A 14,100-nucleotide genomic window follows, 5' to 3' on the forward strand; every position below is an offset into this window, starting at 1 on the left:
TTTTTTGAAATGTGTTGATAGATAGAGTGTGCACCTTTTCCCTAACTTGGAGAAACTTCAGGAAGAAACACAGAGAATGACCCAAAGGGTTAAAAACAGAGTCTAGGAGGAGAGTTTAAAAGGAGGAAGCTGACGTTGCTTGGAGGAAGAAAGAAGGCTGCAAGATAACACTTATCATGGCTTTGAGGCTACACAGAGTTCCCTCTCAGAGTTATCCATCCACTCATCCACTCGTTCACCCAAAGTGTCATGCACCGTATCAGGACCTGGGGGATGTGGAGGAGGACACCAGCAGAGGCAGATAAAACGAAGTCTTTAGCTTCAAAAATCTCTTCTCAATTTCTAGTGACTGAGAAGTGAATAAAATTGAGCGTAGGGTTGGAAACAAGTAGGAAGTAAGTCTGCAGTGAAGGGATTTGAGAAATTGAAAAGCTTGCCAATGCCAAAGGAGCGATGGAAATTAAATAATACATTCCCACCTGCCATGTGTTTACGAGAACCACTGCTGGTTAAATGGTGAAGTAATTTTCAGGGCCAACTGGAAGAAGTTCCAACAGAAAAAAAAAAAATTAGAGCTTCAATTTCGTAGTCTGCAATCTTCTATTATACGCCTTGTGCGGTCAGTATAAAGCAAGGCAACTATTTTGTAGTTTCCACTGTGCTTTTCATCTACACTTGATACTGTATGATTCATATCAGGGTCTATCCAGGCCACAGAAACAGCAGAGAAGGAAAAACCAGTGGTGGCATCTCTCCCCACAGTGAAGTTAACGAAGAGCCCACTGGCGATGTTTCCCAAGAAAACATGTACAGATTCACGGTAAAACAGTGGTGCCGCTAAGTCTTGAGTTCCTCTTCTGCCACAAGTTCTGGAATTGCCCAACTTTTGATTAACTGAGAGTTATCATCACTTAGGTCACATAAAATTGTGATTCTGTATCACAAATATAGGGCTGATCTGCTTACTCTATTGAACTGGTACAGAAAATCAAGTTAGATAATTCAAATACCAAGCTAGCGTGTTTTGGGGGGTTTTTTTTGAACTTGAATATTCTAGTTTGACTTTAACCACTCAAACAGGAAAATTCAAAATTTTCCATCCGTCTTCAAGTCCAGTGTAAAAACTTACAAAAACCATGACGATAGAAACAGAATCTTATGGTAAAATAAAGGCCTCGCTCAAGAGAGCAATTTCTAGTCAATATTTGCAATATTCAGTGATGTTTGTGGAAATTTAAGTAAGAATTTTATTTTTAAAATGCTCAAAATTATGTAATGGGTTTCCCCAATATGCAAACTGCCCATACCTAAAATTATGAGGAATCAAAAAGTTGTTCTAACCTTTCTTCTTTCTTTGTTGATTACTGTTATAAAATGAATAGACTATTTTTAAAAAATTGGTACTTTAAACAAGTCCATTAAATAACACATTCTAAGAAAACTATCTACTTTGTACAAAGCATATTGTTTTCTCCTAATGATAATACTGATATATAGATAGATATATGCATATATCCATATATATATTAATGTAGCATATGGCACGATAATTGGAAAAAAATTGTTTCTAAACATATATCATTATGTATCATAAGCACATAATTCAACAGAAGTGACAGCTACTTAATGAAATCCTCCCTGTCCCTCCTCCATCCTGAAACAATGTCTCCTAGGTTAAGTATCTATCTGTTCATTGCTTACCTGTCTCACTTCCAATCAAAGGCTGATTTGCAAAATGCTTGACAAAATCCTTTAAAGATGAGAATTCATTAAAGCCAAATTTAAATGAATATCCGGTATATTCAACATGAAAGTGTTTGACAGAGTCTTTGGCTCTGAAAGGGAAAAAGAAATGCTTAAGGTTATTTAACAAATGAATATCTTTTTTTGAAGAAGGGAAATATAACCTTAGGTACTAGCATCACCATTAAACCCTTCTAAAAACTGAGAATTACAACACAATTATTGAAACCACTGGCGTTTTTAAAGCACTAGTTTTTTGGTGGTTTTTTTCTTGGCAGAGCTCTTCTCAATTTTTCACTATAGTGGAAGACAAGAGACGATTCTCCCTGTGCACTGTCTGACTTACCAAGAGGGTCCTTGAATGGTACCCCCTTCAAGGGCACATGTTTAAGACTGGCAGAGAATAGGGATGATAGAAATCTCCCCGGCTTCTTTTTGGCTCTTCTCTCTCTCAATCTGACTTGTTTGGGAGCCAGTCTGAATTCTGCTTCTGTCACTTAATTAGTTGTGTGAGCCCCACCCTTTTCTTGCCATGCTGGTTCCACTGCCTACTGAATAAAATACTCAATTTCCTACAATGTCATTTTCCACCTCACTTCTGGAATGAAGCAGAGCATTAAATAAATTATAAATTATAAGTATATATAGTTATATATAAATTATATATATTATTTATATACATATACATACATAGATATATATTATTTGACTCCCACTATTCCTTTCTTCTCTATGAATGGCCTGCTCCAACTTTAGCACACATCAGAAATCAGAATCACCTGGAGGGCTTGTTAACACCCAGATTTCTAGACCCTACTCCCTGAATTCCTGGTTCAGTACTTCCAAAGTATGGGGCCATGGAATTTGCACCCTTAACACGGTCTCAGGTGATGCTGCTGGTCTGGGGACCCTGAGAACTGCTGCTCTAATCCAAGTGGACCTACAGTTCTAGAAGTTTCTACCGTTGTCCCTCAGCTCTTAAAGTTCCCTTCACCTGCAACATCATCCCTTTTGTTTCTGATCAAGCGTCAGTTCAAATACCACCTACTCTGACAATCACTGAATGATACTTCCATCCTGAGTTACCTGCTTCGCTCTCCTCAGCCATCCAAGCACTGATCTTGCTTTCTTTCCCATGGGTTACTGCACTCTACCTTGTAGAGAGCTTCCTGTGCAGCGTCCCACGGCCCCTGGGCAATACTTCCTCAGAGCAAAGTCTGGATCTTCTACAACACTCATCAACTTAGTCGGCATAGACCGGAGGCTCTCTAATACTTAGTGTTAAGGAAGTGAACCAATGAATGAGTAAAGTCAGCCATTCTTTTGATCCAGGCTGTGGTTCCTGTCACCTCTGCTGGTGGATATTTATTTTTTTTCTTCTAACAGCATTTCCAAGTGCTTGTCTTGGAAATTAGTGAGTTATATTTTGCATTTTTGTACAGATGTGATATATATATGCCACCTAATTGTAAGAAGCTTCTGATCTAATTGTTCAGATGAGACATCTACAAGTGAAAAGTTAACATTCTTTGATCCAATACTTCCACAGGTTTGTTTGTGATTTTGGGGAGATCTATGCATTAAAGGATTTGCAGCCTAACCACCTGATGAGATTTTCACCTTTGCTATCCATCAGAGAAAGCACCATTCCTGCTTCCACCCAAGCAGAATTTCATGTCTGATTAATACTTTTCCCTAAATGTTATTTAGAAAAATCTTAAGCAAAATGTAGCAGAGTAACATGAAAAATGTTAATGAATGTGTGCTCCTGCATATGTGTGTTTTCTCAACGACCCTCTTATTTACCCCATCACCCTCCCACTGATTTCTCCCACTGCCCTTAAGAGTCGGCCTCTACACGTCTGCTCCCAGGAGTGAAGGTGTGGCAGGCAGCCATCTATCATGACCCCGATTCTCAGTCCCTGGACTACATCCACCTTTTCCCATTTATTCAATAAAATGCTAGTGTAGATGCTGCTATGAAGGGATTTTGCAGATAATTCAGGCTCCACATTAGCTGACAGGACAATAGGGAGATTGTCCGGGTGGGCCCGACTTAATCACATGAGATTCTTGGTAAAAGCAGAGAGTTCTTTCTGGCTGGTCACAGGAGAGGAGATGAGAGAGACACGCTCTTGCTGGTCTAGAAGGAAGCTAACATCTATGCTGTGAACTGCCTGTGGAAGCTACTTGGCAGGGGGCTGTGGGTGGATTCCAGAAGCTGACCCTGGTCCCTGGCCAATAGCTAGATGGAAAATGGGGAGCTCAGTCCTACAGCAGCAAGGAAATGAATGAAAAGGAGTGAAGCAAAAAAGAAGAGAATGAAGGAAGAGGACGCAGTGTCCCAGCTGAACCACAGCCTCAGCCAGCATCTTAGTTTCAGCCTGGTAGGAGCCTGAGCAGAGAAACTGGAGAGCCCGCCTGGGCTTCTGATAAACAGAAACTGTGAGATAATCAATGCAGTTGTTAAAGCCACAACGTTTGGGGTAATTTGTTAAGTGGCATAGAAAATATGGAAGTCCAGAAGCACAAAGAGAAGATAAAAAAAATTAATTCTTGGGTTTTGAGCTGATAGACACCTGCCATCAATTATGTAGGGAAATATTTTGAAGCCAGTTTTTCCCCCTCTCGGAGTGAGAGGAGACTTAAAAAAACAAAGCAGAACAAAAACGGTCTCTAAACTGGATGAAAAGAGGATGCATAGAGAAAGGAGTGTAGATGTTGCTACTGAGTTAGTGACGGGGTCCTCACATCCCTAGTCTAAGCAGAGGGCAACGTCCCATAAACCCAGAAAGACTTGCCACATGCCCGCAGAAGCCAAGGTGACAGATGCTGACCGAGAACCAACGCCTCCCCCGGGTTATCACCTGGCGAGGTCATCTTTCCTGATCAGGAGGCCAGCCAGGAGGAAGCAGGGGAGGAGAGAGATCCCGGAAGGACTGGGCCATCACAGGTTTGGGCTGCACAGGGACTGGATTAATTTCATTAACATCCAGAGGAAGTGGAGCTTGGAGAAAGGTCGGGCCATTTATAGGGAAAAAAAACTTAAAATTTGCCTTACTGCCTGCTTGAGTTTGCGATTATGAACGCTGCACAGTCACAAATCATTCCGATTTTCCAGGGGAAGCAAGGAATATTAAAAGGGCACTGGGCCAGGTTTCAGGGATTTGGATTCCGGCGCTGTTTCTATCGCTGATTTATGGGGTACAAAGACACTTTAGCACTTTGGGTTTCAGTTTCTCCATCAGGCAAGCGAGACATTAAACAATTCATAAAGTGTCCTTCAGCTCTCACATTTTCTTCCCTGCTGAGGGAAGGAGGAAGAATGTTTTTTACAGTCTGCCATTCGGAACTTGGAATCCTTAGAGCTGCAGGTCTACCAGGAGTCAAGAGAATCTTTTTCTGGCAATGTAAGAATGTTGTTATCTGGCAATGTGAGTGTGATGATAAAGTCAACGGCCGTGTAAGGAAGAGATGGGACGACATTGAATTCATAGAGTTCGTAAGCAACCTACCTCACAGAGAGAGAATACAGCCCGGTCCTTTCATTGCTGTCCCTCAGAAGGTAGCTTCCGTCACATCCGTTTGAGAGGAGAAGAGCCTCAGCCGCGTGGCGTGTGAGGTTGCCGTGATACCACCTAGGAAGGAGAGAACCACACTTTCACTCGGGACTCACCGCAGGTGACTCTTCCTTCACTTGGTTTTCCTCTCCAAGATGACCTCAGCAATATTCTCCACCATAGGTAGCCCAGAGACCAAACTCTCAGCCCAAACATCAGGACAAGGAACTCTCTGGGCCAGGCTGAGGGGAGAGTGGAGAGAATTGGCGAATAGGAGGGTTATGGGTTGAATTGTGTCCTGAAAATCCATACATTGAATTTTCCCAGTACCTCGGCATGAGACCTTATTTGGAGATAGGGTTGCCTTTAGCAAGTTATAATGAGGTCATTTAGGGTGGGCCCTAGCCCAGTCTTCTTATAAAAGGGGCATATTTGGAGACAGACTTGCCAACAGGGAAAATGCCCTGGGAACGCGAAGATGGCCATCTACAAGTCAAGAAGAAAGGGCTGGAACAGATCCCTCCATTACAACCCTTGGAAGGAACTGACACCTGGATTTCTGGCTCCTATCCTCCAGAACTTTGAGACAATACCTTTCTGCTGTTGAAAGCGCCCATTTTGTGGCACTTTGTCACGGCAGCCCTAGCAAACAGACATACAAGGTTACTGTGTCAACAATTTTTTTTTCAAAGTCCAAGTCAAAAATAACCGTAAGAATAAGGTTTGGCCAATTTTCTCTCTTTCTTTTGCTCTCTCGCTCACGCCCTCTTTTGCACGTGCAGTACTACCTTTGCAGTGTTGGCAAAGCATTGAGCTACTACACTGGAGTCCACGGTCATGAGTGAGATGAAGTTGAACACAAGGAATTCAGATGTTTGATACTGACATGTAAACCCCATCAGATAGTGTTTCAAACTGACAAATATCTGAGGAGCCAGAGAAGTCCCAAGGAGATTCAAATTGATCTATATGTTTAGAAAAAAGTTTGTTTCAGAAAAGGTAACACGGATCCAGGGTAGAAGAAAAAAAAAACCCAAGTAGTTCAAAAAGAAGACTCAGTAAATATAAAGCCTTGTTCTCACCCTGAATCCCCAGTCCCCCTGTTTTCTTCCCCAGAGGATACCAAAGTCAACCATTTTCCTGTGTTTCCTCCTCAGAGACATCTATGCATCTAAAGGCATTCTAGTACGTCCCCCCACCTCCTAATTCTGTGGAAATAAGAGCATTCTAGGCACACTGATCTGCACCTAGCTCCTTTCCCCTAATTACAGATCTTACACATCTTTTTAAGGACTCGCCAGAGGTGGTCCAGTGTGGTGGGTTGGGATTGCGGCCCCTGGAGTTGGCTTGCCTGAGTCCTATCCAGGTGATAGACCCCTCTACCAGCTGCACAACCTTGGGCAAGTTACATAACCAGTCAGAGCCTCAGCTTTCTTACTTCCAAAACAGGATTCACACTAGCCATATCCCATAGGCCAGTTGTAAGTACTGCACACATTAACACACATGAAATGGCCAAAACAGGCCTGGCAAACAGCAGAACTCAGGACATGGTAGTTGTTACATAAAACCACTGAGACCCACAAAGCCATAACTTGTGATACACCCTCAGTGGTGTGATTTTCTTGTGGCTCAAATATAATTTTTTATTACCTTGAATTTATTTGGGATAACAGGAAGCTAGGTCCTGGGGACAGTTACTGCTGCTCAGGGCAGCTGAGAAGGGGACACAGGCAACTACACTATGCCAGTGATCAAAGAGCCAATGAAGAGGTATGGATAGTGTATGAGAACTTCAAGGAAGAGGGGCATCTGGGTGGCTCAGTTGTTAAGCGTCTGCCTTCGGCTCAGGTCATGATCTCAGGGTCCTGGGATCGAGCCCTGAATCGGGAGCTCGCTTCTCCCTCTGAGCAGGGAGCCCGCTTCTCCCTCTCCCTCCGCACCGCCCCCATTTGTGCTCACTCGCTCTCTCTCTCTCTCAAATAAATAAATAAAATCTTAAAAAAAAAAAAAAAAAGAACTTCAAGGAAGAGCCCTACTCTGAGGGTGAGGGTTCCTGCTGTCATGAACCACCCTGGTGTCTACTGGGACATCCCTGTGGCATGAATCTTTAGCCTGATAATAAACAGTACATGTAAGACCATCTGTGGAAGGAAGTTTCTACACAGGTCTCCAAGCTATCTGTTTTCTAAATCTGCATTTCCCAATACGTGTTTCTTTAGCATATTTCCTCTTTGAGGCACAGCAACTCCCATCCTGTATTAGAAATGTATTTGCTGGCTGGAAGCAATGGCAAGGAGAAACATTTTTATAAGAACACCGACTAAGTTGTTTACGTGCAAAGCAGCCCCCTTCATTGAACTGATTCAGACAAGTTCAAATCTTCTCATTACAAAATGCTTTCAAAGGACAATTGGAACCTGAAACTAATACAATGTTGTATGTCAGTTATGCCCAATAAAAAAAAGGACAGTTGGAGGAATTAAAAATGAAGCTACAGGGGCGCCTGGGTGGCTCAGTCGTTAAGCATCTGCCTTTGGCTCAGGTCATGACCTCAGGGTCCTGGGATCCAGCCCCGAGTCGGGCTCCCTGCTCAGCGGGAAGCCTGCTTCTCCCTCTCCCACTCCCCCTGCTTGTGTTCCCTCTCTCGCTGTCTGTCAAATAAATAAAATCTTTAAAAAAAAAAGTGAAGCTACAAAAAACTTCAGGTTCGGTTACAGCCAAAATTCTAATTCTTTTTGATAGGTGAAATCTCCACAAGGTCACAAGTCCTTAAATACATTATGCCAATAATTAATTTTTAGATGAACACTTTGGCATAAGATTCAGTTTGAGCCAATAAATCACTTAATTGAAGTGATAAAACTTGATTAATGAAATTCTAAAACATAAAGGGTTTGGACATTCTCTTGGATTCTTTTCAGTGAAACCTGAAGTCTGTGTTGAAAACATGTACAGAATTCTTCTGATAATTACAACTTGATGGCAGTTTTTACTAAGAATTTTTTTATGGTCATCTTATAAATAATAACTATGTATCATAAACACACAAGAAATACTTGAGCATAAAGCAGGGAGAATCACACTGTGCTCGAATGTGGAACATCTCAGCACAGGTTAATTTCTGGATGGCAGCTTGGTTGAGTCACTACTGCCATGCCCTTGGGTTTTATGGAGTCCTGGGCCTGGGCCAATCTAAGACAGAGACTGCCAGGCAGCCTCTTACATTTCATGATGTCTCTGGGGCAATGGGATCCTCATTCCCCAAAGTTCTCTTCCACAAACATCTGACCTTCCTCTTTCGGTTGAGCTAAGTATTCCTTTCCTAGAAATTTGGATGAACATATCTTCCGGGGAAGTGACTCTAGATCCAAATAACATTACATGTCCTTTATAGGACTATATCCACTTTCGGTAAGGATCATTCAAGACCATGTCCACAAAGAGCTAAAGGCTGAAAATAGAATAAAGTTGATAGTTTTCTCATAATCAACTTTCTCTACTTTTTATCATTCCAATCTTTATTTATTAAGCTTCAAATCTGTTGCAGACATTACACAAGGCATTATACTAGGCAGGTCAAAGGGAATAAACATGGAAAAGCCCCAGTCTAGTCTCCATTAATTTAGTCAGGAGGGTAAGACAAGTACTTTGCAAACTACGTCCAAGAGAATGGTTCCAGGAAGAAAGATCAAGACTGTTGTTTGAATGAGCCAATCTGAGTAGGCCTTGAAGGACACATAAGTTATTTGGTAAAGTGTGTATTATTTTTTCTGATTATAAATCATATGTAGTAAAAATTAAAATACGTACATATACAGAAGAGAAAGTGAAAGTCTTTCATAAAAGAGGAAATATGAATTTCAAATGGTCTCAATACTAATCAAAGAAATGCAAATTAAGACAACAGTGTGATATTTTCTTCACTTGCCAAAGTGGCTAACCTTGAAGAATTAGACAGTATTAAGTACTGAATAATACAGGCCATGGGTATTACCATCCACTATTGGTAAGGGTAGAAGATTGGAGGGGAATCTAGCACATGTGGGCTGAACATGTGCATGTGACCAGCTATTCCTGTTCTAGAGTCTGCCTGGTGAAACACTCAAAAGTAAGCTGAAGGAAATAGGAACAAAGGTGTTTACTGCAGAGTTGTTGGTGAGAGTAAATATTTGGAGCCATCCTAAATATCTACCATCAACAAAGTTGAGAGCCCATAGAAAAAGATTATGTAAGAAGTTAACTGAAGGTGAGAAGGCATTGAGAGCATTTTGTTGATGAGGGCAAGTGGTCAAGTGCTACCAGCATTTGTGTGGGGGGGGGTGAGGGGGAGTGGGGAGGGGAACGGTGGGGGTGGGGTGGGGAGGGTGGGAGGGTGTCCGGAATGCTTAACTTCCAACAAAGAACAATGCAGTCCTGACCACCTGAAAACTGTCCTGCTCAGAAGCCAAGTGCACCCCCACTGAAGATGTTTGTGTACGCGCACACATCAAGGTTGACAGATCCCAAACATGTTATCAAGTTACAGGAACTAGTGGCAGGTATGACACCACTTCTTTTTAAAAAATCTTTCCCCTCCACGCAAGTAATACAACACATACACATTTACATATAAAGATATGTAAAAGCATAAAATGGAAGTCTGAAAAAAATACACACCGAACTCAAATCCTGGAAGGAACCAAGATGAAGGGTGTTGTTAAGGGAGACTTTAGCTCCATCAGATTTTCCTAATTTGGTTTGATCTAATGTAAAAAACACTAATAAAATAGATTCATCTATCAACTGGGAAACTAAAATTTGAAAAAAAAGAAAACAGTTAATTTCTTCTTTAATCCAACCTCCAGAGATAGCCCTGTTAATGATTTGTTTTATCCTTTCATTCATTCCACTAGTGTTTCTTGAACATCGGAACTGACCTAGCACTCGCGGGGGGTGAGAGGGAGGAAGAAGGGGACAGAGAGAGAGAGAAACTTCTCCATTTAAAGCCTGGTGACATTTGGAGTGACAGTTGTTCAGGGGCAGGAATAACAGGAGTGCAGGCCTTGGAACGAGAGAATGGTTAAGTGTGTCTAGCATCAGAGTGCGGCTTGGTGGTGTGAGTAATTCGGGGTGAGCGCCCGCAGGCAGCCATGGTGAGATGAAGCTGCAAGGTTGGCTGTGTAACAAAGGGCGCTGGATATTGACAGGTCCTTGGCTGACGGCTACAGGGATTTTTATGGCTTAATATGCACATCTGACTGCTCATTACATAGAGTCCTGACTGCATGGAACTATGTTCCAACTAAGTTCCTATCATTGGAACTGTTTAAAACAATTTTTTTTATTACTCCGATTATTAGGGGGAAGAGTCATGATTTTAGAGAGCTTGGAGCTTGTAAAATTTGGAATTCTCTTTAAGAAAATTGATATAAAATTACAAAAAATTAATCATTTAGAATGAGAAATCACAAAAAAAATTACACATTGTGACAAATATCACAAACATCACAAAACCCAGAAAAATAACTTATTTTCATCAACTGTCTCACATACTCTTATATTTTTTCCTCTGTATTTTTGGTTCGATTATCTTTGATTATTTCCTCATATGACAAAAATTTTATAATATAGTTTTCTAGAGAGAGATTAGAACAATAATTCAGTCTTTCATCTAGACTATTTTTAAAAATTATTGACAGCATAGGCTTATTGGTAATGAAGTTTTTTAAATTGTTGGCAAATTCTGGGACCTCTATCAAATTTCTCTCAAATATGAGCTCTAAGATTCCAGGGTATTTTACATTTTCATGCATAGGAAGTAATCTTAAATACTCTTTGAATGGATGACATTTATTAACTATATGGCTAGGGTCTGTACCAGGGAGGGGCCCTGAAGCTGAGGCTTCATTGGCTTCACAGTAAACTTATTTCTGTTGACTATAAAAATCATATATGCTTCTAAGCTCTAAAAAATTAAACAATTAAAAATGTTTAGCTTAAGGGTGCCTGGGTAGCTCGGTCGGTTAAACGCCCGCCTCTTGTTTTCAGCTCAGGTCATGATCTCAAGTCATGATCTCAGGGTCATGACATCGAGCCCCACATTGGGCTACGTGCTCAGCGGGGAGTCTGCTTAAGATTCTCTTTCTCTCCCTCTCCCTCTGCCTCCTCCTCCCACTCCCGCATACACATGCATTCTCTCTCTCTCTCTCTCAAATAAATAAATAGATCTTTACAAAAATGTTTAGCTTAGTAAATAAAATCCACGTGTAATCACCCCCCCCATCAGGTTAGTTTATAATTCTTTTTAAAAATTCTTTTGTGCAGTGGGTGAATAAAGCCTCAACCCTAATAAGACTCATATCCAATCTTTGCTACATATTGATGATGATGGCACCTCACTACTTTATAGGCAAACTCTTTCTATACTGCCATGGTTCATGATGGCCAGAAAACTCTTGCCTACATTGAATTGCTGTTTCTTGCTGTCTAGCTTTCCACAGATGGTCCCAGAGCTACTTCTTGGTGTTCTATACATGATATTTAAACAAACAGTTAAAGCATTTAGATTGTATTTTTTCTCTTTCCATCAACTTCAACTTCTCTTTTTATGACAGGCTTTTAGTCCCTTTATCACCCAGAGACTTTATCTTCTCTGAATACCCTCCAAATTTTTAAAACCTCTCTTAAAGGTAAGAGCTGATGTGGAAAACTAAGCCTCAAAGGATCCCCCTTATTCTAGCTGCTAGGTTTGCAGTAAAGCAACCCAAGATTGCATTAGTTTCTTGACAATTGCATCATGCTGGGAATTCACACTGCACCTACTGTTTGTTGATTAAAACTCCCAAGTCAGTCATTTTCCTCTGCTGTCCTGTCACGTCTTCCCCTGCATTAGGAGGCGGATGCTTTTATTTATTTATTTATTTATTTATTTATTTATTTATTTATTTATTTATAAAGATTTTATTTATTTGACAGAGAGAGAGAGAAGGGCAGGGGGAGAGGGAGAAACAGGCTCTCCGCAGAGCAGAGAGCCTGATGCAGGGCTCGATCGCAGGACCCTGAGATCATGACCTGAGCTGAAGGCAGATGCTTAACCGACTGAGCCACCCAGGTGCCCCAGGAGGCTGATGCTTTTAGAATTAAGTGCAGTAAGAAGCCTTTTTACAACAGGGAAATGCCAACTGAAAAGAAATGCGAATAAGCAGCGAACTTCTATCACAAACGTCTATGTAGCATGGAGCATCAGTGAGAGTTCTGTTGAGGAGAGACCATGCCTTTGTCTCTGGTCATTTCCTTAGCTCGTCTGTTTGCTCCAACTTCCTACTTGTTAGCTATGTGACCACACACAAATAGCAACTTTAGTTTTCTCAGCAGTCAAGGTGACTAATAACAATGCTACGGTAAGAAAACCCTGTTGTTTTCATGTATTGGAACACTGTCTTCTTTTACAAACTTTTTTTTTTTTAGATTTTATTTATTTATTTGAGAGAGACAGAGACAGAGCACAAGCAGGGGGAGGGGCAGAGGGAGAGGGAGAAGCAGACTCCCTGCTTAGCGGGGAACCTCCTCGAGGGCTTGATCCCAGGATCTCAGGATCATGACCCCAGCTGAAGGCAGACACTTAACTGACTGAGCCACCCAGGCGCCCTTTACAAACTATTTTTATGATTCTTTAACTTTTGCAGAAGAGAACAAGATACAAGATTTGCTAAATATAAAACATATTATAAATAGCAAATCTTATATCTTATGCTAGATAAGATATGCTAGGCATTGTGCTAGGTATGGGAATAGTTTGGAATAAGGTTCACCTTCCTGAAACAAAAAATTAAAAAAAAAATTCTTTTGGTCTCAAAGTTTCTGAAGAAGTGAAAAAGAGCAAGAAACTATTATTTATAACATACATTCAAGCAATGTTATATTCTTCTTTTTCCCTAAGGCCCACACATTGCTATAAATATGTCTCAAGGCTAATGGAGGTAACAGAGCAAAGACTCATCAAGCTTCAAAAGAATATTTGCACTGGGTTTATGAGATTACCAAAACCAGCAGTTGACCTTGAAGGAAACAGTGGTATTATCCCTTCCATTATATAGTAACAAATTAGGAAACACCCACACACTAAAGAATTTTCATCGTTGCCTCTCAGTTAGGTACAGGAAGCCAGCTCAACCACAGAGAAAGGCAGACCAGCTAGATCCAGCAGGCTGGTCCTCAAGTCAGCCCCTTCTCCCATTCCAGTGCAGTGCCCCTTTGTGCTAGAACCTTCTGGGAAATTGCTCCGGCATATTGGAGTCTTCAAGTTTTTATCCCATTGGGTTTTATTGTCTTAACTTAATCCACTGATATAAACTGATATTTCATTTTGCTCTATCCTTTAAAGGAGAGGCTTTCAAACTTTTTCAATCAGCTCACAGTATAAAATGCATTTCTCTCTCTCTCTCTCTCCACAAACACACACACACATATTATAGGCATACACACACACATGCACACACACATACACACACCCCAGAGTATTATAGGAAACAACAACACTACTCTTCCATGGGATACTTACTATTTACTATTTTCTTTTCTCCACTTATTTTTGACAAACATTGATTGTGACTCTCTAAACTGACTTTATGGACACTAATGAGATGCACCTGATGTTTGAAAAACAATGCAACTCAGTGCCCGGCAATTTTGTTAGAAATGTATATTCTCAGGCCCCCTACACCTGTTGAACTGTAATTTGTATTTATTAAGAGTCCCATACGATTGCTAATGCAGTTTAGAGTTTCAGAAGCACAGAGGTCAAGGACTGTTGGAC

The 14,100-nt window shown here is 41.1% G+C and overlaps 1 protein-coding gene across 1 annotated transcript in view; it reads right to left on the reverse strand.

Moving 5' to 3' along the window:
• DAPP1 (dual adaptor of phosphotyrosine and 3-phosphoinositides 1) overlaps window positions 1–14,100 on the reverse strand; it is a 48,529-nt gene that overhangs the window by 23,186 nt on the left and 11,243 nt on the right. The window contains exons 2-3 of the mRNA XM_021680425.2: window positions 5,259–5,381; window positions 1,702–1,835 (exon numbers count right to left, since the gene is read on the reverse strand). Of these exons, the coding sequence (XP_021536100.1) occupies window positions 1,702–1,835; window positions 5,259–5,381 (257 nt within the window). The remainder of the gene's footprint in view (window positions 1–1,701; window positions 1,836–5,258; window positions 5,382–14,100) is intronic.

Source organism: Neomonachus schauinslandi, chromosome 2 (assembly GCF_002201575.2).
Source record: "Neomonachus schauinslandi chromosome 2, ASM220157v2, whole genome shotgun sequence".
In the NCBI taxonomy this organism is placed as follows: Eukaryota; Metazoa; Chordata; class Mammalia; order Carnivora; family Phocidae; genus Neomonachus; species Neomonachus schauinslandi.